The 24,721-nt window shown below is 37.0% G+C and overlaps 1 protein-coding gene across 1 annotated transcript in view; it reads left to right on the top strand.

Annotated features, from left to right (window-relative positions):
• Gpc3 (glypican 3) overlaps window positions 1–24,721 on the top strand; it is a 515,396-nt gene that overhangs the window by 35,056 nt on the left and 455,619 nt on the right. Inside the window, exon 2 of the mRNA XM_004634481.1 lies at window positions 422–583. Coding sequence (XP_004634538.1) covers window positions 422–583 — 162 coding nt within the window. The remainder of the gene's footprint in view (window positions 1–421; window positions 584–24,721) is intronic.

The following is a 24,721-nucleotide window of genomic DNA, read 5'->3' on the forward strand; positions in this document are numbered from 1 at the left end:
ATTGTGGAGTTGGCCAGACATACATTTCATTTAAAAAGAACTGGAGTCTCAAAAAATTGTTCTTTTATTGTGTTCCAAATCATAAATTATAATCAGGAAAAATAAATTATAGGCTTGAAGATTGATCTTTTAACAGACAAATGTCAATATTCAATGGCTGTATTTCATGTTATAAATTAGTTTATGTAGAATTTATGAGTCAAATTTAGGCAATTAATTCTGATGGTTACTCAAAAAGAATCAGTTATAAGAATACTTGGAGGAAAACAGGGATTCATTGAGATAACAGTAGTTTTAAAAAATCAAGATTTTACTGTATTTTGAAAGAAAACATTGTTCTGCCTTGTTTGCTTTTGTGAGCATGCAAGTGTGTGAGCTAGAGATTCTACTTATGGAAACATGAAAACCTTGTTTGTTTCAGGATCAGATTTGCAAGTATGTCTCCCCAAGGGCCCAACATGCTGCTCAAGAAAGATGGAGGAAAAATATCAACTAACAGCACGACTGAACATGGAACAACTGCTTCAGTCTGCAAGTATGGAGCTCAAGTTCTTAATCATTCAGAATGCTGCAATTTTCCAAGGTGAGTTCTGGGTGTCATTTTAGATGTGTTGCTCAATAGCATCATTATTTGGACATGGGGATTTCAAATGCAAACTGTAATCTCTAAAATCCCACTGCAGCCTTAATGCTTAGTATTAAAAAATCTGCCAGTCAAAAATTCTGCTAAAGAAAAGCAGATTTTAAAAAGGCTTTATTTCAATGTTTGGGAAAGTGCATTGTCAAAAATCATTTTCCAAGGGCTGGGGATATAGCTCAGTGGCACAGTGCCTGCTTGGCAAGCAAAAGATTCTGAGTTCGATTCTCAGTTAAAAAAAATAATCATTGTCCAGGGATAGTCTATTTTCCTGTGTGTGAAGGTTTAAATTTCTGCAGAAAGATGGTAATTTATTTTAGCTGATCCATAACAATGGCTTTTAAAAACCAAAATTTCCTTATATTCCAAGCCCAGCTTTCTCCAGGGCTGAATTTGATACCTGTAGAATGTTACAAACTCCTTCTGACCACTAGGACCATTTTGATTTGATAGGGAGAAACTGGCTGGTTGGCCAAATATTTTTCCATTTGTGTGAGTGGTTGCTGCTCCCTTCCTTGTAAGTTTCAGTTCCCATCATTCTTACATATGATTGTGAAAACTGCTCTGGCATTATCAGAATGTGTAGCAAATTATATTGTCCATCCTAACTTAGAGCAGCATCATAGCAGCACAGGGAGGACCCCGCAATTTCAATGACCCACCTAGGGAGGATGATGATAGTAGTGGCAGTGATACCAAGAAGCACTTAGGTAGTACTATATGCTAGGTACTCTTTTATTTTTTTTGGTGGAACTGGGGATTTAACGCAGGCCCTTGCCCTTGCCAGGCAAGCATTTATTCTTTTTTTTTTAAATGAGAAACAAATAGCAATGAGACAGTTTCAAAGCTGATTAATAGGACAGTTTCAATAATTAATACATTGTACATTGTTATCTTCTTAGTGGTTATCCATAGTATAAGATGCAGAGAGGACATCCTGTCCAAACACTATTAGTACAAATATTTCTTCTCATTGAATTAAGCAAAAGTAGCTGTATATCTATTTTAACTATTCTGTATATACAGATACAAAATGGTCCTTCCTTTGTATCCCCCTTTTTTTGTTTATTCCTGTCAGAGGTGGGTATTCTACTGGCATCTAAATACTATAGGTACATAAATTCAGCAAAACAATCCAACACAGTTCAGCAGTTCACAATAGTAGTGGGTTATCCACAGAAGTTGTTGACAAGCCTTTTACAGCTCAGCATATTAATATGGCTTTAGTTTATATACCTCGTTTTTATACTTTTCTGCTGGATGGTTAAGACCAAGATAGAGTAAGACCTATATAACAAGAAATATAACTTTTATATCTGATAAGGTCAGTCAAGTACCCTCAGGATTTATCCTGAGATCTTGTACCTCAGATTGTAGATCCTTTGTCAGTGTCAGCCATGTGGATGCGTCATAGCCATTGTTTGACCAATTTGCTCTCTGTGAAAGCCTGAGAGTATGTTTTCTCTCCACGTGACTCTCCTTGGGCACACTCTACATCATCAATCACACTCCTCTGTGGCTCCATAATCTCCTTGATCAGAAAATTTGAGGTACAAATGAGTTACATGATGTTACAGTATGGGTTGTCTTATGTCTTCAGTCTTCACTGACCTTGAAAGGATAGGGCCAAAATGTTGGCTGACCTTGCAGCCCTTCCTTTTCTCCAATTTTGAACTGCTAACTTAGGTTGTTAACTCTCCAGAAGAGAAGCTTATCATTACCCTGCAACATATGGAGTTTGGTTTACCTATCTGTCTAAATATCAAACATCTTAGGCATAATGTGGAACAGGTATCTTCCATAAAGTATTGATGTGTTGAAATTTAAGTCTTTACAGAAAATGAAGAAAAAAAATTTAAAAATAGGGATAAACACATTTTCACACAGAAATTTAGAAATCTAAGCATATACAGCATTGTAGCAGGACAGTCCTGTGACTTTTGTTTCTTGTGTCTCTTTTTTTTTCATTTGTTACCCTTTTTTAAAAAAACAAAAACAAAAATAAACATTTACTTGAGAGACAGTATGGTAATAATTAGTATGTCATGACAAGAAGTACGTGTTTAGAAGACCAGAATGACGGCATTCCAAGCGTGACCCTTCTATTATACATTGCTATCTTCAGTGCAGTTGCTTGGTTCACAGATATCAGCATATATAATTAGTAAGGGTGAGAATCCTGCAAGTGTTTATTCTACTGAGCTATCTCCCTGGCCCCTAGGTATACTTTTAAGTACTTACATGTGTTAATTCATTTCATTCTTACACTTATAAATAGCTGTTAGCATTCCCATTTTAATTTTTTAAAATTATTTCTGCTTAATTTTTTTATTAGTACATGTTTGTAATATGTAATGCTCATAATGTAGTATCTCCATTTTATTTTTTTTTTAATTTTTATTTATTTATTTATGTGTGTGTTTGTGTCCAGCTCAGCCCACCAGGGGGTAGGGCTGGCTGGCATGTGGTGCTGGGGGATTGAACCACTGTCCCTGTGCTTTGCTAAGCTTGTTCTAAGTAGGTGCTTTAGACCACTGAGCCATCTCACCAGCCCCAGTATCTCCATTTTAATGGATGAAAACTGAAAGCATAGAATGGTTAAATAATTTTCCCAAGGTCACATAATTATTAAGTCAATCATGATAACAAAATTTGAACCCAGGTGACAAGGCTCTTAGAATTGATGTTTTTAACTACCCCACTAGGCTATTCTGAGTGGAAAAATTAGTTATGGATATGAGGACTTTTATCATTCCTTAAAACAGGCAGAATGAACTGCCTCTTTCTTGTGCAAAGACAGGATTGGGGTCAAGTAGAAAAATAATACTTTTGACTATTTGATGTTACAAAGCTTAAGATTTATGGCACTTTTACACGAATTAACTTGTTTGAATTGTTGGTTTGATTACAGCTTATTTAGTGTATTATAATAAAATTCTTAGAATTAGCTAAGAAAGTTATTCACATTGGCTAATAAAACATACATTCACAACAGCTTCTTGGGTCAAAGCCTCAGGGGATATTAGGTTGATTATACGAAGTACGTTATACAAGCTTGAAGAATTCGTTGATCTATACAGACAGGCTCTTGTGAAGAGTTGATTGAGACAAACAATCTGGTGATAGAATTAATAATTTAAGATGATTTTAAAAATACATGGACCATTCATGTAGTGTTTAGTTTTGGAGTTGATCTACTGGCCAAAAGTGGGGTGCTAAGAAGCGATGAGAATTGAGCTGAAGTGGAGATTTTCGTTTTACTCCCTAGGGTATCCAAGTGCCTTCTCAGAATAAAATGTTAGTGACTTGGTTAATTTCTAGAATAAGTAAGTCCCCACGTGTTTCCTAGAAACCATTACCTGGATGAAGGGGTTAGAAGAGTGATCACATTAGTATTTGAGGATTCAGGGTAGCTGTTGTGCTGTTCCCTGAAAGTCTTTGATGTCAACACACATTATTTATGTCCAGTCTTATACTTTTTTTTTCTTGGTGGAACCAGGGATTGAACTCAGGCTCTTGTGCTTGCCAGGCAAGTGCTTATTCTACTGAGCCATCTCCCTGGCTCCAGGCTTATACTTTATATATTGTCTTTTCTAGGATTGGAACATGAGACTAGGAGAGAGTGTAAGTTCTAATGATATTTTGATTGGATAAGATTCCAGACAATGGCTGCCGTAGCTTGGAAGGTGAACATTTATCAAGTGAACAGAGGGTGGAAAGTGAGAACACCACCTGCTAGTTGTTCTGTTTCTGTCTCTATGTTGAACACACACACACACACACACACACACACACACACACACACACACACATCTTTCCTGAGTTGTGGGAATAGGACAGAAGGATAAGGCCAAAGGACTAGCAAAAGAACATGGAGACATTAAACGATATCTAAACTCAGTCTTGCTGGTGATTACCTGTCAACCTTGTCATTACCTGTATTTATTCTTTGTCTTGTTATATTTGCTTTTCTTTTCCTTTTCCCGTTTCACTTTATTTATTTATTTATTTATTTATCTATTTATTGGTGGGACCAAGGATTTAACTCAGGCCCTTGAGTTTGCCAGGGAAGCACTTAGTCTACTGAGCCATTTCCCCAGCTCCTCCTGTTTCACTTTAAAAAATAAGTCCCATAAAAAAATAAGTCAAGATCCCAAAACTTCAACAATTTTTATCATGTTTGGAGAGACTTTACCCACAAACTCATTCTGTGACAAAAATTTGGACAGAGAAGACTTAAAATCAGAGAGTACTAGAAGATGATGTATTATTAATTGCTATGAAAACAGCACATCTACTCCCCTTTTCCTTATAATTACTTACTATTTGAATGAACTGCAAAGAGAGGCATTGCTGATTTTTTTGCCGACTCAGTGTGCCCTGGGGTCTCAGGCCCAGGGATTGAACCCCTGGCACCTATGCCTGCTTGCAGGCACTTTAATCAGCTGAGTTATTTGGATGGCCCTTTATAATAATAATAATAATAATAATTATTATTATTATTATTATTATTATTATTTGTATTTAGGACACCTTTCTATCTTTTTTTTCAAAATTTTATTGATAAACAGAAAGGAGACAGTTTCAAATCAAATCGCTAGGACAGTTTCAATAACTAACACACTACATATATTCTTCTTAGAGGTTAATTGCTGTACAAGATGAGGACTTGAGATCCTATTTACAAACACCATTAGAACAAATCATTCTATTCATTAAGAGAATGCAACTATATATCTATCCTAACCACTTTGAATACACAGATACAAAATGGACATTCATAGTTATACCCCATTTTTTCTAAGTTCCATTATTGAATATTATAGATGTGTAAACTCAGCAAAATATTCCAAAAGAGTCCAGTAGCCCATAATAGCATGTGAAAATGATTTTTCACCTTCATTTTTAATTGAAAAGATTGATTGAGTAAAGGAAGTATTTTCAGATAAATCATATAAATTCAAGTCATCTGCACATCTTTTACTTGCATTTTAGCATCTTTCTTTAGTTAAATGCTCTATTTAGTGTTCTGAGGCCCCCATACTTCCATTAACACTGTTGTTCTTTCTTTGCTTGCTCATTTTCCCCCCTTTTAACCCTTTTTTTTGGAGGGGGTCGTATCAGGGATCAAACTCAGGACCTTGCACTTGTAAGGTAGGTACTTATGCCACTGAGCTATCACCTGTCCCTTCACTTACTCTGTGTGTGTGTGTGTGTGTGTGTGTGTGTGTGTGTGTGTGTATTTGGTCCAGGGTCTCACTGTGCAGATCAGATCATGGTGATCCATCTCTGCCTCCCCAGTGCTGGGATTACAGGTGTGCACCACCATGCCCAGATTCTGTCACTGGCTCAGTGAGCCCCGGAGGCGGAGCCAGCATCTTTACTATTTAATAGCACCTTTCTATCTTTATTTCTTCTTTTGAGTTTTTACACTAGGGAAACTACATGATATTTACATATGTGTGTCTGGTTTATTTCACTTATGAGTATATGTTCAAGTGGCATCCACTTCAATATAAAGGCTTCAAGTTTATCATTCTTTATAGCTGAGTAATACTCCACTGTATAAAAATATCACATCTTTTTCATCCATTCCTCAGGTGATAGGCATCTTGGTTGTTTCCAGGACAGAGTGTGCAGGGTATACAGGGTCTCACTGTGTGAATCAGACTCTAGTGGTTCTACTGTTTACAGTCTCCCAAGTGCTAGGATTACAGGCACACACCACCATGCCCCCTCTCAAATGCCTTCTCAGTGCTACCCAGGGGTGGGCCCGGCACAGCAGGCCAGGGGATTGAACTCCCGGCCCCCGTGTCTACCGAAGCAGGCTATTTGGCCCATCCTGGCATTGCTGTTTTTCCTCTAAAATAATCTAGCAGACCAGATTGTTGAGAAAATGACCCTATTATTTCATTTGAAATTTGATGTGGCAGCTTTACCCACCACATGAAGTAAAAGAAAGCTTATCTTGATCTTGGCCTGGACCCACAATCTCTTTAGGATTCCTTCCCTAGTCCATATCGGGGGGATTAAAACAGTGAGTGCTTTCTGCAAATATGTGCACAGTTCCACGAGCAATCCTTACTGCCTTGATTTGGATTTTATGTTTTCGTTTGCAGGAAGCCTTTGCCCTCATAAATGAGCCTGAGGCCCTTTGCTGCAGTGGTTGGAGTACTCTCATCTAATGTTGTTTTGATGATGACTGAAGCATTAAAAAAGTTGTTCTTTATTTTCAATCTTTGCATTGCCTCGTTTCCTAAATTTAATTTACTTAGATGTGCTTAGTAAAATGGGGCAGCACAATCGTTTTTTGTTTCTGCTTAATTAATTCTTTTTGAAAAACTCTCCTAAAAGTAGATTTTACTTTCTGCATTTCCTTTCCTTTACCTTGTAATAATGATAATGATAATAATAATAGTGGAGATTTATTAAGTGCCTAATGTATGATACTTATTTTTACATAATTATCTCATTTAATTTTCCCAGCTGCCCTATGAGGTCTCTACTGTAATTATCATTACTTTATAGATGAGGAAATTCATTGATGCCATAGCTTCTTCCAGGCCATCACGTGATATAGATTTCCTTGTTCTTAGTGTACTTAGGTAAGGCAAAATGAAATCGTAGCATTTATGGTCCTTATGAACAAAAAGGAGATAAAATTCTAATTTTTAAACTATCTTTGATACTTTTATGTCCAAGCTTTGAGTTCTGTTTTCTTTGTAGAATTCCACTATTACCATAAGCTGTCTACTACAGGAAATGTTTAGGGGTGTCCAGGGTTCTTCTACATGTTAGGTGATTCTAGTTTTCCCCAAGGCACCAGTGACTTTGAATGAAAACAGACTCCTCAGAATGCAGCAACATTGTTCTTTTACTGGAAGTTGCCTATTCTACAACTTGAACTCTTTTTTAGACAGGGAGAATAGTGGTTAAGCAGTAAAAATCCTTTCACATACAAAACACCATGGAGCTCCTGCTTGTGTAGTTGATTCATTGGAGAGCTCTTTGGGTTCTTGCTTGAAGCTATTATTCTGAATTAATGCATGTCATTTACAAAGCTTTCTATCAAGGGAAACATAAAATAGTTAAATAGTTAAAGAGAAAGATTGGGGAAGACTCCTAGGGACAGGTGCATGTGAGGAGAAAGAAGCAACAAGTGACAATAAGGCTGGAAGACATAAAAGTAGGCTGCACAACACACTAAATGTTGTGGCTGGGGTGTTTACAGATGATTGTATTCCTACACGCCTTAGTAGTCCATATAACATAGTAGACCTAACAGATGATGTCTCTAATGCTAGTTGTGAATTAGTAAATAAAGGTCAAGTTATGCTCATCTCCTTTTTCCTAATATTTCCATTTTATAAGACCAAAATAGTATTTTGTGCCTAGAAGCAGTAGAAGAGCTAGCATGGCAATTATGTATAATCCCAGTACTCAGAAGGCTGAGGCAGGAAGACCACATTTTCTAGGCCAATTTGGACAATTTAGCAAGACCTTGCCTCAATAAAAAAGAGGGCTTGAGGTAGTGATATAGCTTAGCAATCCTTGGGTTCAGTCCTCAATACTGGAATAAAAAACAAAAACAAAAACAAAAACAAAAACAAAAACAAAAACAAAACACACACACACAAAAACTCAATTGAAAATTTTCTGGGCTTAGAATCAGATAATGCAAGTCCTAATTCTACATGCACACTTAGGAGCTTTCTGGTTTGGGGTGGAGATTTAAACTCTGAAGCTTCAGTTTTCTTATTTGTAAAATGGGAACAAAATTCCAGTCCTGTTTATCTCTTAGAGACAATGTATGTGAAAATATCTTGAAACCTATAAGACACTATATACACGAATTATCTAGACAGCTCATTTATGACCGTATTACTCCAGATAGTACCAAATAAATGAAGCATTATTATATAGACATTAAACTAGACAAGATGGTAGTTCATGATACACTTCAACAACCTTTGCAATATACATATGATACACATATACACACAGCTCCAGTGCACAGGTAGGAGTACTGAGGAAAATGACCCTGTGGAAAAGGGATCCAGTTTATGCACTTGTGGGTATGAAGTTTTACTGTTTGAAATGTCAACAGTGCCAGAAGTGAAATCCCTTTTTAGCTTCCAGAAGATTCTCTTCTAGCTGTTTCTGGTGCATTTTATGCACAAATAAGCCGCTATGTCAGGAAGAGTTGTCTGTGTTCAAGTCATGTTTGAATTTTGTGTTTTCTGGTCCAACCTATCATGACAGAGAAAATGAAAAAGTATGCTAAGTTTAGGATACATCTATACCCAGTACTGCAGAGCTTGCTCTCTTTCATCTGCTTATAGAAGACATGAAAAAAGTTGCCTCTAGATGGGAAGGAGGGAAGCTTTTCCACTGCTTCTGTTGCTTTCTCCCTTGCTTTCTGTTCCCATCTGTTCTTGGCAGTTCTTCTATTCTTTCCTGTCAGATTCCCATCTCTCCCACTCTCTCTAAATAAAATTGACCTTGTTGAGAATACCCTTCTCCATCAGCTCAGAGCAATTTCTCCAGTTATTTCTGCTTGAAATAACTGTTTGGGGACATTCAAGCAGAGCGTTTTTCCTTCACAGTTAATATGTGGCTAAATAATTGAATGTTGATAAACATGTTTTTGTCATTCAATTATTTGTTAATTTAGGTTTTGTAATGTTGTGGGGGTTTAAAGTAAGTACTGAGCAATTTCTCTCCATTTCACAATTTTCCCCCTGAGTGGCCTGACAGTTTTCCTGCCCAAGCTCCTGTTGAGTCCAGGACACAAACAACCAGCCATTCTGCCACCACCCCCATTTTTTTTTGAAATGAATATACAGGAGAGGATAATTACATTGATGTCTAATCAGATCTTAATTCATTTGCCAGGGCTAAGTACAGAAACATTCATCTGAACAAAAGAATTTTAGAAACACAAACCATGACCACAAGTGAGGGTATATATCCTCTAAAATGTAAATTATTAATCAAACCACTCATCTGTGCAGCAAAACTCTCGTAATCCCATTATAAAAGGGTAAATTTCTCATCAGAGCCCAAAAGATGCTGGCTTTAATTAGTGGACTTTATGGTGCTGACTCAAAGAGATATTTTGGTTACAAAGTTTTAAAAAAATGCAATTATTAGTTCTATTGGAAAAACAACTGGAAACAGTGTTTAAAGTCATTGCAGTTTTGAACTGAGAACTTTTGGATTCAATAACAAGTTTTAAAATTCTATGACTTTAACTGAGCTAGAGGCTGGGGGGAGTTTCAGATCTTTCCTGTGTCCGCTTATTGATTTAGAAAAGTCAGCCATTAGGCTGAAAACTGTTTAATAAAAAGAGCTTAGAAAATGATTCCATATGTGGGCAGAGACTGGTGGTGGAGCCAGTCGTGAGGTGACAAGATTATGCAGATATAGATGAACTCTTTACCCAACCGATGGCCCTTAACTCAGTAGGGCTGTGAAACTTGCTCCCTGTCTTTCTGGTTAGTGGACACAACCAGGCAAATTAAAGGACATTATCCCTGCCCTCTGGAAGCTTCCAGAAAGAATAGCACTTTTGCTTAGAGTAATCATTCCTCCCCCTCCCCCAGTGGGGTTTGTTTACTTTCTGAAAACATATGTTCATCCTCCTCTTTCTGTTTCATTGAGTTGCAGTACCTGATAGGGAGTAATGAAGCATATGTTTGAGAGATTTGAATTCTCCTGTCAGTAGAGTGGAGGGAGAAACGATTTTCCTCTAAGCTGGAAGTGTTAATGCTGAAATTAAAAACACCTTTCCTTCATCGACCCTGAGATACTTCCAGAAGCTGTATCATGAACTTCTACTCCTTTTCTCTCAAGCCATCTTTCAGTCAGTCTCTGAACCTTGTTTCTTCCATCATATTTCCTCGTATCTTTTGCCTACATTGCTCCATCCTCTGTGAGGCTGTTATCTCATTTATCACATAGTGGGGCCTTCTGATTTCCATTTTGGGCTCCATCGCCTCCCATCTAGACCACCAGCAACGACACAGCTGAGTTCCGTGCCATAGGTCTCCTTTGCTCTTCAGTTCAGCAATGGAGAGCACTCTCATTTGGACTGGGTTCAGGTGAGTCTGGGACGGGATAGGCCGTCTGGTGTGGAAAAAAACTTCAGAGTTTGAATGAGGATCAGACAGCACCTTTCTGAACATGTATTATTAAATCAAAAAGGAATGAAAGTTTGCTGTTCTAAAGTGGCTATTTGTATTATTATTTTAAAAATTTAATCATCACAGTAAACCCATGAAGTTGGTGTATTTATAGCCTCATTTCACTACTGAGGCAGTGAAAACTTAGAGAGATTAAGGAAGTTGTCTAAAGTAATCCAGCTAATAGATGGCATCAACAAGAATGAGACTCAGGAAGGATTACCTCTGTCACCTGTGCCCTTACCTACCATGTTTTATGCAGTCTCTGTGTATTTTACTTCATGGTCATGGGCAGTCTCCTCAGGTCTAGCTTTCTTTCAAGGGAAGCCTATTGTATTCTAGCTAGAAAGCATTTGCTGAGCAACTACCTAGCACATCTGAAGGCAGGTATTTGGGGCATTCAAAGATGAAATCTCCTTCATACCTACCTTCAAATACTTCAAAATGCAGAAACTGAGACATTTTTACATGGCTGTTTTAGAGTCAAAGTCTAGTAAGGGAAATACTGTAAAGAAAATTTAAGCAGTTTTCAATGGAGAGTAAAGGTAGATCCAGATTTTGTTGAAGATAAAAGCTTATAAAAATTAGGGCCCTTTCAAGCAAAGGAAGACAGGGCTGGGGAGATAGCTTGGTGGTCTAAACATCTGCTTAGCAAGCTCAAGGACCCGAGTTTGATCCCCGGTACCACATGCTGTGCCCACCCCAGAACCCCAGGTGTGCCATGCTGGCCACCAAAACTAGGTGTGGTGGTGCATGCCTATAATCCCAGTGCTGAGGAGGCTGAGACAGGAGGATTACTATGGGTCTTAACTGTGTAGTGAGACCTTGGATCAAATAAGCTAATTAATTATTTAAGGAAAGGAAGACAAAATTAAAAACACGCAATGCCTGTGGCTCTTCTTCGAGGCAGTGTACAAGTGTAAGACCCGGGAGCTTGTGTTTCATTAGCTCCACAGGAACTCTGTATGTGAGTGTGGGATTAGAGAGCATTATTTCCAACTAGTGGGTAGACAGTCTTGAAAGAGGTTGCCTGTATAAATTCTCCTGACAGATGTGGCTTTTGACTAAAGAAAAGGGCATGTAAGGGAGTTAGGTAAATCAGTGTACATAATTGCATCAGTTAAATTCATACTCAAATTATGTCAGTTTTTCTGGGCTCCTGGCTAGTTGTATCACTTCCCACTCAGCTTTCCCTCTTGAAAGGGTCCAATGCCTAGTGGGAAAGTAGAAGGGCAGAGTGTGCTGAGCATGTGTTCTGGCTTTAGTTGAAGGCTTGTGCTGCACTGTCTTCCCTTTGCTACCAAGGGCAAGTCGTTTCCTTCTGAGCCATGGACTCAAGAGGGTTAAACCAGTTGGAAGATGTAAGGAACTTGGCCCTCTGCTGGGCCGTAGAAATCACATGTATGGTAGCCATTGCTCTCATTGTTTCCTCTTGCACTTTTATAAACATAATTGTATATGACATAGATCTTTGCTGGGTAGAATGCCACATAACTGGTACATACACATTTTAAATACTTTTTATGTTTTGACATAATTAACATGAAAATGCTCTAAGACACCCAATCATTATTCCAAACATTGAGATAACCTGTAATACCTTAGTGAGTTCTTCCTTTTCTCTGTGTGCATGTGTGTCTTTAAGACTGTACGATATACAAGTTCTCAGTGGTCCCCTAGTGGTCTGAATGAGTTAATGTAGCCCTGGGATCTAACTACAAAGATGTATTGTGATTCACTGAGTTGTATTAGGAGAGAAAGGAGAACAAAAGGGGTCAAAGGAAATCATAATGCTTATAATACTTCCTTCCTTTGGTTGAAGTTCTGGACCTGGTTAACTAAAATGTCACCATTGGATTAGATCAGGGTCCCTTCAATTCCCTCTTCTGAGAAACTGTGCTTTTCCCTTCTAGGACTTCCAGGTTTAAGTGTGCCTATTTCATTAACATGAGTTTTGTAATAAAATGAGCTTTCTGGAGGTAGATCTATGGCTAGGGCTGTGTATACTCTCAGACACCACTGTTATCTAAGGAGAAACAAGAAATGTTTGAATGAAGCTGCACACACTTCCACAAAATTAAAATATGCATTATTTATAAAAACAGATTTCTAACTCTTCCCTGCAACAAATATTACTATGACCAAACAGAAAGCTGGAACCTGTTGCCTATAGCATGTATTTCTGTTTTAGTTTTTTTGGTACTGGGAGGTCGAACCCAGTGCCTTCTGTTTACTAAGCAAGCACTGTACTACTAAGTTCCCTGGCTCCTTAAGTTTCAAAGCATACTCAAATGCAAGATCATAAATGTCTAGCTAGCAGATTGATGCTTTTCTGTTGAGATGGAATATCTTATATTTTCCTGATATTTGGTCCCTGTTATTCGCTAACCACTCTGACATTTACTGGTTATCCTTTCTTTTTTTTTTTCTTTTTTTTGGCAGAACTGGGGATTGAACTCAGGCCCTTGTGCTTGCTAGGGAAATACTTATTCTACTGAGCCATCTCCCCAGCCCCTGGTTGTCCTTTCTTCACAGAGCATTATGAACAAGGTTCAGCACCCCGTATTTTCACATTGTAGCCAAGAATCATGTGAATGTCAGCATGTATGTCAGCTTGTCCACATACGACCTTGTGTGTTCTACCATCCATCCACAATAACCAGAAGGGAACAAAAACAAAGTTTTATTAAGTATCTCTTATGTAGCAGGCAAACATACTTGTATTTTCTATTCTATCCCATGAGGAAACTGAACCTGGCTGAGTACATTGATACCTGCCTATAACCCCAGCATACTCAGAAGACTAAGGCAGGAAGAGCTTAGGCCAGCCTGGGTAACTGACTGAGATTCTACCTCAAAATAAAAAAAGAGAGGCCAGGGAGATGACTCAGTAGAATAAGTGTTTCCCTAGCAAGTGCAAAGGCCTGAGTTCAATCCCTGGTTCCACAAAAATAAATAAATAAATAAATAAATAAATAAATAAATAAATAAAATAAAAAAAGGGATGGGGATATATCTCAGTGTTTCTTGGGGTCAATCTTTAATATTACAGTGAAAAAAGGAAGTAACGGAGGGTGGAAGGAAGGAATATTTTAAGATACATTAAGTACATATACCTACTCCATAAGATAAATGTAAAGATCATGCACTGCAAACATGTACTAATAAAAGGGCAGGCCAGATAGCTCAGTGGACTAAAGTGCCTGCTTAGGCAGAGCACAGCATTTGGGGGTTTGATCCCCAGCTTGCTGTGCCGGCCCTGCCCCCAGGGTGCACCGAGACAGCAATTGAGACTGGGCATGGTGGCGTGCACCTGTAATCCCAGTGCTTGGGAGGCTGAAAACAGGAGAATCACTATGAATCTGATCTACATAGTGACACCCTGTAGACCCTGCCCTACATTCATTTAAAAAAAGGTACTAATAAAACATAAATATCAAAAATGAAAGAGAAATATAGTAACTTAGGCAAGTTAACTCCCTGCTGAATAGCAGAATTCTTGACCAAAAAGCTGAATTCTAAGAAGGCTGAATTCCAAATTCTGTGTGTTTTCTCCTACATTGCTATGGTTAAAGTTGTCTTTCAACATGCTGGCTAATCCCTCTAATTTGAGGATCATTCATAGAACCTTACCTTTCCCTGGATAGAGTTTTGTGTTTGATATTATGGCAGAACACAAAATGACAGAACATATGGCCTGTAGAGTTAAAAGAATCTTAAAATAAATTACTTCCGCTGTGCACATAATTCCCTTTCACAAAAATAAGAATAATAATTACAACTTTATACAGTTGTGAAAATGAGTCAAAGTTATGTCAAGCAATTACCACATTCCTTGTTGTATAGTAAGTGCTTAATGAATGATATCTGTTGCTACTCTGAGATAAAGAGTAGTGTGCTCATTTATTTTCAATTTATTTACAGTAGTACTTCCTTGACCAACTGTAATAATTTGGAATTTGATCCAGGTATAAGAATTTGATCAGAATAGGTAGGACTAATTAGACTCAGGTTGATGAAAGGACTTGTCTAATAAACGTATATGGCAAACAAAATTGTAGTGGGGAATTCCGGGAGCATTGGTGTGTATATGTAATCCCAGCTACTTTGGAGGCTGAGGTAGGACGATCACGAGTTTGTGGCCTACCTTGGCAACTTAGTGAAACTCTATCTCAAAATAAAAGAAGAAAGGGCCAGGGATATAGCTCAGTAGTAAAGTATCTCTGGGTTTGGTTCCTAGTACCAAAAAACTTAGAAAGGAATCATTAATTTATTTTTAGGAGACTACCTTTAAATACAGTTTTCAGTGTATATTAGGAAATCAAAATCAATAGGCTCATTATAAAATATTATCTATTTGTTAAGGCCGGTTCCTAGAAACCTATACATTATTCATTCCTTACTACTATGAGCCCTTGAAAGTGTTACAGCAAACTTTTTCACATATTCTTTTCAAAAAAGCTTTTATTACATAAATAAGTGGTATATTTTTATTATATAAATTGAAAAAACTTAAAGAAATAAAAAACTGGAAAATAAGATGATCCTGGTTCTTTCCAACAGGGGATAACCACTATGAACATTTTGGCGTTTAAGTTTGAATAATTTTCATCTTGCTATGGGGTTATATATTTCTTTTTTGCAAAATGGATTAGTCTGCCTTTTTATGTAATATAGTAATAATTATCTTTCCATGTCAGTAACATTTTTGTAATATCATAATAGTACTTAGGAGCTACCCTGTACTTAGCAATGTGGATTTCTCATGTTATTAATCCAATCCTTCTACTGATGGAAATTGTGGTTGCTTTCTGTAAACCACAATGAGATAAGCAGTGCTATGATGGAATATTAATGCACATCCTTAAGGATTAAGGATTAATTAATTTACATCTTCATTTCCTTAGAATAAATTTCTGGTATCACAATTGTTCAGTCAGAGGATATGTAGTTTTTGAAGTTTCTCACATTTATTTCTTATTTCATTTCCATAAAGTTTGTACCTATTTTTATGTTCACTAGCAATGTATGAGTTTCCATCATCTTAACCATTTATACTTGCTATTTTTAAAACAGCCCCTCGGGACGTGATAGTGAATTCTGGTAAGTGTAGCGCTTGGGAGGCTGAGGCAGGAGAATCACCATGAGTTTCAGGCCAACCAGGGCTACAAAGTAGTTCAAGGCCAGCCTGAATTGCATAGCGAATGCTTGTCTCAAAAAAAAGTCCCAATTTGGGTGAAAATATAGTAATCTGTGGTTGCTAAGGGAATTTATTGATGTATGTACTTTAGTTTGTAGTTTTTCTCATTAATAGTCTTTTATCATTAAAAATTAAGTATCCATTTTTCTATATGCCATTTTATTTGTTGTTGTTTTGTAAGAAATGTTTATATATTCAGGTTGCTGACTTTGTGTTATAAATTGCTTTTAATTGATTTGTTAATTCAACTTTTCACTCTTTGAAGGTGCTTAAAAACACCTTGTGACAAATGCTTTTATATTATCTTCCTTTGATTTCCAATATGCTATTTTTTAATCATTAATATTAACTTTAGCATGAATCAACAATGTATTCTATTTCCTTTTCGGACAAGTGCTGGGTGAAAATGGGTAAGTAACTTCAAGTGTCTGAGTTTAATTTCTTGTGTGCAAGATGGTAACACCTGACTTGCCAACCTGCCCAAGCTTTTAAGGATCGAAAGAGGTAAGGTATATCACAATCCTTTGAATATCTGATATGGTTATGGTAGTTGTTAGTTGTCTCCTAACACTGGCTACCACTCTGAATGAGTTCATATCTATTGTACTGACATTAACATTGCATTTCCTTCTCCTCAATCTAAAACTTTTGTGGCCATTTTAACAGAAAGACTGTTGGCCTAGAAAGACAACACAGTATGAGCTAGAAAGATGTTTCGACGGTGGTGAAATGCAGCTCGCTGCCACTGATCTGTTTGCCCAGAGTGTGGATTCTGGGCATCCTTCCTATCCCCAGCTGGGAAAGTGGGCCTTGGAACTATTCTTTGATGTTGTAGTATATCTGTTGACTTCCGTAGGCCCCAGCCCGTGAAAAGCAGTTTAAATAGTCCCTGAGGCCAAAGTGCCTATGTTTGTCCAATAGAGCTATAGGTGAGGGAACAACCCAAGGCCTTCTGTTTGCACTTGTGTTCTTTGAGGATGAGCAAAACAGTACTCTTTCTAGCAGTTAACATTTGAAGCAGGTATACTAGCCTATCAGATAAATCAGTGCCTTAACACTATTTTATGGTACACATTCTTCAAAGTGTTTTGTTTTATTGAGAAGAACTTCATTTATTGTGAGATGAGCATAACTGTCCTTCTCTAAAAACCAGATTTAAAAAATCAAGCAGGAAAACCAATTAAAGTATCTCATGCATCAAAGTAATCATTAGTGGGAAAACAAAAGCATGTTCTTCCTGGCAGTCCCTGGCAGATGCTTGAAGTGGCTTGTAGTGAAAGAAGTCTAAATGACGTCCATATTATATCAAATGTAAGCTTGAAAGTTTGGGGTTTTGTTTTGATGGGAAGAGAAGATAACGCATGCCCATAAACATGAAATTGTTTTGAAGGTCAGAGACCTCTGGAAAGTTGGTGAGCTTAGACATTTGAACTTATTTGGGTTACTTAAGAGAAAGAGAAACAAGTTTAAGTAAGTAATGAAAAGTCTTCTATTTACTGGACTTCCTTAATCTTCATAGGGGTTAGATATTATTTCCCTGATGTTTTCACATATGGATGCTGGGCCTAAGAGCTATTAAGCAATTTTCCTAAGGCCACGTAACCAGGTTAGCGGTAGCATTAAGTTTCTAACTTCAAAGTCATTGACCTTTTCATTGTGTATTGTCTTCTAGAGTTAGAAGATAAAAATAAACTTTTATGACTAATTAAAATGGTCATAGAAGATTTTGAGAAATAGAAAGTACTGTTGGGAAACTGTACGGTAATGGAGAAATAAACAAAATATCCCAAGAATGGCCCTAAACTTTTATTTGGCAGAAAGCTTCAAATTCCATTGACGTGAAACAGTTCTCTGTAGGGACATACTAGGGTAAGTTAATTGTACTCTGAGTAGTCTATGGCAGTGTGGCAGCCTTTCCTATTGCCCCATAAAGAACTGCACACACACCCTTCTGAGTTCATTTTAGTACTTTTCAGCCTGACATGTAAAAGGGCTGCTACCCTGACAAACACAATCTGGCCAGATGTTATTATTTTGCACTACATTTAATTTATTCCTGCCAAAGATTTAGACTTCTTTTCCCTGATAAAGATCAGGGGAAATTGTCTGGTATTTACAAAAATCCCATCCAGGCGTATCTGTTACAATGTTCACTTAACAAAGTTTATTAGATTATTAGGGCTTTAAACCCTTGGGCTCTTTCGTTATTGAAATTAAAAAAAGAAAAACCCAAACATCTTCAACAAATTTAAGTGGTATAATTAGACCCTGGACTTGTCTTACAGGCATTTTAGAATTATGAAAATGATTTAAACGGTATTTGCTTCCTGAGAAACTTGCCGACGTTGACAGGGATGAAAGGAAAGAAGTTATGCTTCTTTGGTCTCCTGAGGAAATGGGGAAAGTGATACCTGGAACTGAAATAAATTTGCTATATTTGTATGGTGAAATTACTCCCATAAATAGTTAGCCACACCATGCCACGCCTCTCTTTCTTGGCCTCTTTAAAAGTGAAGGCACTACAATATTAGAGGAACATGTGGATCTGTCATTTCCTCACTCGTGAAGTACTACTTACAATAACACTGAACTAAAGTCCTTACATGTTCTTTTCTGTCTATGCACATTGTAGTAGACATATACAGAGGACAGTAATAGAAATATCCAATAATTTCAAGGTATAATCTACTATGTTTTCTGTACCCTGCACTTTTCCATCAAGAGGTTCCAGTGTGCTTTGTGTACAATGATTCTGTTTTCAAGCATCTTTTGGTTGAAAGTTGGTGGCTCTTTTGTGTGAATACAGACAGGGGAGGGTTGAGACGGTGGTCTAACTTAATCCAAATCAAGGTCCAATAGTGGATCCGGACCATTGGCTAATAAGATGAACATTGGATAAAACAGCTAAAAAAAATAGCAGTGTAATCAAGCTTATTTGTGTTGGATAGAGTAGCTGTTAACCCTCTAGTGTGTAGTAATCCATTTTTGGAATGCCTATAACAATGAAACATAATACATTTTTTTTCTTCAAATTCTTGTTCCTAGAACTTTTCTATTAACGTATATAAATTTCATGGAAAAAATTCAAAAAGTTGCAGAACATTTTGGCATAAATGGAGTAATTCAGGCACCAAAACTCCAGAACATCAAATTTTGCTTTAGAAAGAAAATTGTATAAGAAAATTGAATGAAAGTGTTATTACCCGTGCCAGCTTGAACGTTTTCGTCTGTTGTATGCTTACTTAGTGCCAGACTACATTTTTAACAAATTGTTAAAGGCCTAGTCCTTTGGAGACTTTTTAGAAATGTCTAACAATTAAGCAGGAGCATATTTGGGCCTTATTGTTTTGAAGGCAGTCGGTAACTTTTTATATGAAAACTGTGGCAGTGCAAACATATGTTTATACATTAAATATATAGGCAATAAATGATGAAATAGCAGAAGCAAACCCAAGGCAGGAGGTAAATATTTTGTAAAAATTAATGATCTAGAGTGAACTCTCATTAACTCAGGTTCTGTTAATTTGAATATTGTGATAATTTGACTTGGACTGAAGTTTACTTTCATCACATTTATGAAGAAAGGATCTGCTAAACAAATTTATAGTGTATATAAGATTGCAAAAAGGCATGTTTAACTTGCTTGAAGGACTTGAGCAAGCCCATTAATTGGGGCTGCTAATTACAAAGAGCCTTGCTTATTAAAGCAAACCTGATAGAACCTCCACTTGGAAACACTTTATTAGCAGTGGGTTTGAGTTACTCTAAGTATGGAAAAATAATAAAAGGCAGTGTAGTGTTTAAGAGAATGGATTCTGGAATAAATTGACTTGGGACTTGAATCTTGTTACCTAGAGGAGTCTACTTAACCTCTTTAAATCTCAACTTCCTCATCTCTGAAATGGGTTTAATAGGACCTGAACTTGAGTAGTTGTTAGAAGCAGATGATATAATGCATGTAAAATTTAACTTAGGGTGGTACCTAGTATATAGTAAGCACTCAGTAAATGTGAGCTGGTGTTTATTACTCTTGGCAAGTACAGTACTTGTAAATCACATTTCATTAACTTAGACCATCCTTTCCTTTATCAATTCAGATTAGTGAAGTGTTCTAGGAAAACATCCTATTTGTTAATCCTTTTCTTTTTGTTGCTGGGAATTGAGGCCAGGGCCTCATGTATGCTGGGCAAATGCTCTGCCAATATCCTATGTTGAGCTAACTTCCCAAATTTGAACACGAAGCCTTCTGGGGACACTACCTTAATAAATTGGCTTACCTCCTCTGTGCTGCATGTACACCCAGAGAGCTAGGACCATTGGATCCAATGTTTTCAGTTTCCTAGGAGGAAAGTTGAAATTTAACAGTTTTTATATTATAAACGTAGTTGACTGTGAGTTGATGTTGTGAAGCTATTACACAGGCTGAAAAAATACTAAGAGTTTAGATGCCTGAGTATGTCATTATAACATTTTTAGTATTATTCCTCTTACATTGTCTTATTGATAACAATACTTTATTATAAAAATAATTATTAGTTTTAGAAGAGAAGTTAGTAAATTCTAGTAAATCTATAACAACATAGAAATTACCCTGAAGGGTAGGGATAAAGTTCAGTATTAGAACTGTATGTGTAGCACATTCAAGGTCTGGGTCCAGTACCTAGAATATCCTGAAACAAGTACCTCAAGTCCTAGTACCCAAGGATGATCATGGTTACCATAAACTGTTTGACTTTTTTCCTTCTTCATGCCTACACACACAAACACACACACACACAGATTTTCTTAAAAAATGGAATCACACTGTACACATTAAAAGAAATTGTAGAGACTATTACTGTAGCTTGGTGGTAGGGCACTTGTCTAGTATGAATGAAACTGAGTTCAATTTACAACACTGCAAAAAAAAAATAAAGCAAAAGCAAAACACACAAAAAGCCATGCTGGTTGAAAACCAAAGACTGCGCATGTTTCCTTTAGGTATTTTTAGGTGTGGTGTAAAACAGGCTATTAATTTATGCTCATGAAATGGATTTAGACTTTAAAATTTGGATACAGTTTAATACCCAAGAGTCATAGTTCTGTTATATTGATACAAGTAGTAATTCAGCACAAAGAATATGGATATGACTTTAATTATCTTTGTAGGTCCATTTATAATTAAGACTGAATGTGTGTGTGTGCGTGTGCATGCTGGGTGGGGAGTTTTTCGTGTTGTGTGGTCTAGTGACAAGAGTATTGGGCAGGGACCAAAAAGGCATGGCTTATGATTCTGACTCCATCGTGAGTCACTGGATGACTTGGAACAATTAATGTCACTCCTGTGGACTTTACTTTTCATGTATATAAAATGTGATCATCTTCTACTTGATCATTTCTAGCCTCTTGCAGCTCAGAGTTTGTGAATTTTAAAAATCAAACCTTCCTGGCTGGAAGAACTCTGGGCTCTGTTGATATCTTCCTAGAGAGAAGATAGGTGATGGATCTCAGCAGTTTCTTTGGTGCCAGATAGACTAAAGGCTATAATTTTTAGCCTATTGGGCATTTGACTTTTGAAAGTACTAAATTCTCCATTAGGAATAAATGTGGTAGCTCCAGGTTATTTATTGTTACTTACACTTTCCATTCATAACCCCCAGTGTGGAAGGCTCTGTCAACATAACTGTGTCAATGTGGTTAGCTTTAATCAGTTTAGTGATGGCTAAGACACAAATATATCAAATAGCCAATCATAATGCAGTAGTCCTCTAAAACCTGACTAAATTATTTATTTTGTTATGATGAAAATGTCTGGGCTTTATTGGGTTTTCTTTGAAGAACTTGATTCAGCTTGAAGTCTTGAAGATAAAAGATCAGTGATTGTCTCTCAGATTTTTATTCTGTCTTCCTTCAAGGCCTTTCATTTTTCACAAGCTGTTGTTAGTACTTTTAAGTCAAGGTGAGAGAGCTGTGAAATTTTTTATCCTCAGGGTTTAAGTATGTGGGAAAAATTTTCTTGCTTTTGATTTCTTGGCCAGTTCCATCATATGGAAGCTGTGTGACCTTAAGCTAACCACTTAACCAGACCAAGCTTTATTTTCTTCATCTATAAATTGGAAATAATACTAATCTCCATTGCCTAAATTATGAGAATCTAATAAGATTATGCTTTATCTGTCATAGAAACATTAGCTTACATTATTATGTTTTCACTATTATTTAGGCACCCTATAGATAGATCTGATTTGATTTAACAGACAATGTAGAACTCAATTTTTCAAATTATGTCTCATGAGATACCCTGATATATTACCACAGAGAATTTTGTTCTCAAGAGGTCATTAAAGAATTAAAGGATGCAATGAAATAAAAAAAAATTCAACTGAAAAACCAACAATTTTCAAATAAGATATGAACACTGCAGATTATTAAATACAGTGCTACAATTATAGCTCCAGAGACTGTGAAAGTGAAATAATTCATCTTGCTTCAAAATTGTTTGGAGGTGGAATGGAGAATTGGAGTAGGTGGCCAGCAGTGGGAGGTTGCGGAGAAGACAAGAAGCAAAAGACATTTGAAATATAGCTATCTTGCACCATTCTTTCTGTGTCAATTCATGTAGCTATTTCCAACCCCCGTCACTCATCTATTATTCTTTCCCAGACATCCTTAATATGGACAGTGAGACTATAGTAGAAATATATCTTTGTGCTGCGCTTACAAGAAAGTTGTATGGTCTCTTTAAGCATCCCTTTTGTCTTCTTTTTTTTTCTGAGCCATTCAGAGGCCCTGATTACCAGCATAATAGGAAAGAAGAGAGATAAATACCTAGCACTGTAGCAAAACACAAAGGAAGCCAGATTAGAGAATTGAGACACGTGGAGGGAGAGCATTTGAGTACAGTAACATGTCAGCATTGGATAGGAAGTAGTTCAGGTTTACCTACTGAATTATCTCGTGTACAAGTTGAGTCATGGCTAATTAATCTTTATGTGCTAAGACAAATTTGCATGTATTGAGCATGTTCAGAGAGTGACATTGATTGAAAACTGAAGAGCTAGGCATTTTCTATCCTGATGTAATTGAAGCTCTGCCCTAAGAGGTGATCTTTCAGCCCCATTTACTAGACAATTCCTTGGAGAAGCCCTCAAATCAGAACACATACAGTCCAACTTCACTGTTACTGGTTTTGGCTCAGGGACCTATGATCATTTATCTGAACCCCTTAGGGACCCTTTCCCAAATCTATAGGTCAGGAGAGGATTGTGTGGCCCCATTCCACCTACTTCCAAGTCCTCACTGCCTTTCTCTGTATCGATATTTACCAGAGGAGAAATGATGTGCTTTGGATGGGGTGGGAGATATTTGTGCCCATTGGTGGGCTGAAAGCAACTGGAGGGTGTGTTTTAAGCTCATCGCTGTATTTCTGCTCCTTCACTCAATGTTTCTGAGTATATGCCCACAGCAAACTTTGTGCACAAAGATGCCTGCAGAACAATTTCTCTAAACCTTGTATTCCTTATCTATAAAATGCAACATTTACATATCCAATGCATGTGAGTCAAGTGAATATGAAAATATGTATATAAATTTGCATATTAAAACAAGCTGTACTGTATGCACACATATGTAACATTATAAAATATGAGGCTGTCTTCTTATAGGGAGTTTGGGCACATTTACCTTTCAGAGGTTCAAAAAGGATGAGTGGACTGATATAGTCATCCTTCCCAGAGGTCCATGCAGGAATACTCGACGCCCTAGAAACTTTATGTAAATTGGTTTGTGTACATGGCTTTATTCTGGGAAGAAAATAGTTTAAACCAGATTCATAGTGAGTTCTGTGTCCACCAAATAGTTAATCATAAGGCTAGATAATCTCTACAAGTCCACTCAGCTCTAATTTGATTCTACAAAAAATCCAAGTCTGAACACATAGATTTAAATTTATGATTATTTAATGGGCTCAAATAAGTAGTCTCAGTTATCTTAACAGCAATAAGTGCAGGAATCTAAGATTTAATACCATCCATTTGAGTATTGATGGCTATTTCGCTACTCCTCACTTTCTGCTTGATTTGAAGGAACAAGCACTATTTTGGATGTTGCCTCCCTCAGTTCCTTTCTCAAGCATAGTTATTTTGTTCTCACCTATGTTGCTTTTAAGAGGGACTGATTTATGGCCTTCAGAATTAGAAACTTTACCCATATGTTTGTCAACACAGTATAATAAATAGTCTTTGAGGAAATCAAACAGCATTAAAGGCTCTAGCTCAGCAGAGGAATTATAGGAGTTGCATCATTTAGAATTTCAGCTTTATTTGTTCTGAGCACCACCGGGCTACTGTCTATCATTTAGTTCTCTTGGGAAGTGATATAGTTAAAAATCCCAACTTCTGAAGAAATAGCAATTTTGTTCGCTCAGTTATGTATGATGAGCTTTCTATTTTAATGAAAATGGAGTACACATATTAGCTTGAGAAATATGGGCAATGTTTATAACGGGGAGTGGAGCAAAGAAGAAAGCAGTCTTTCAGTCTGCTAAAATCCCATTGTTGGCAGTGGGAGAGCACTGCTATCAATGTGGGTGAGCTCACCTACATCTTTGTGAGGAGAGCATCCTCCAGTCAATCACTTAAAGCAGTACAGTGGGGGAAAAACCCACCACAGAATAGGACGCAGAAGGTGCAGTTTTTGCTTGTGGTTCAGCTATGCAGCAGT

This window comes from Octodon degus, unplaced genomic scaffold (assembly GCF_000260255.1).
Source record: "Octodon degus isolate 3935 unplaced genomic scaffold, OctDeg1.0 scaffold00063, whole genome shotgun sequence".
In the NCBI taxonomy this organism is placed as follows: Eukaryota; Metazoa; Chordata; class Mammalia; order Rodentia; family Octodontidae; genus Octodon; species Octodon degus.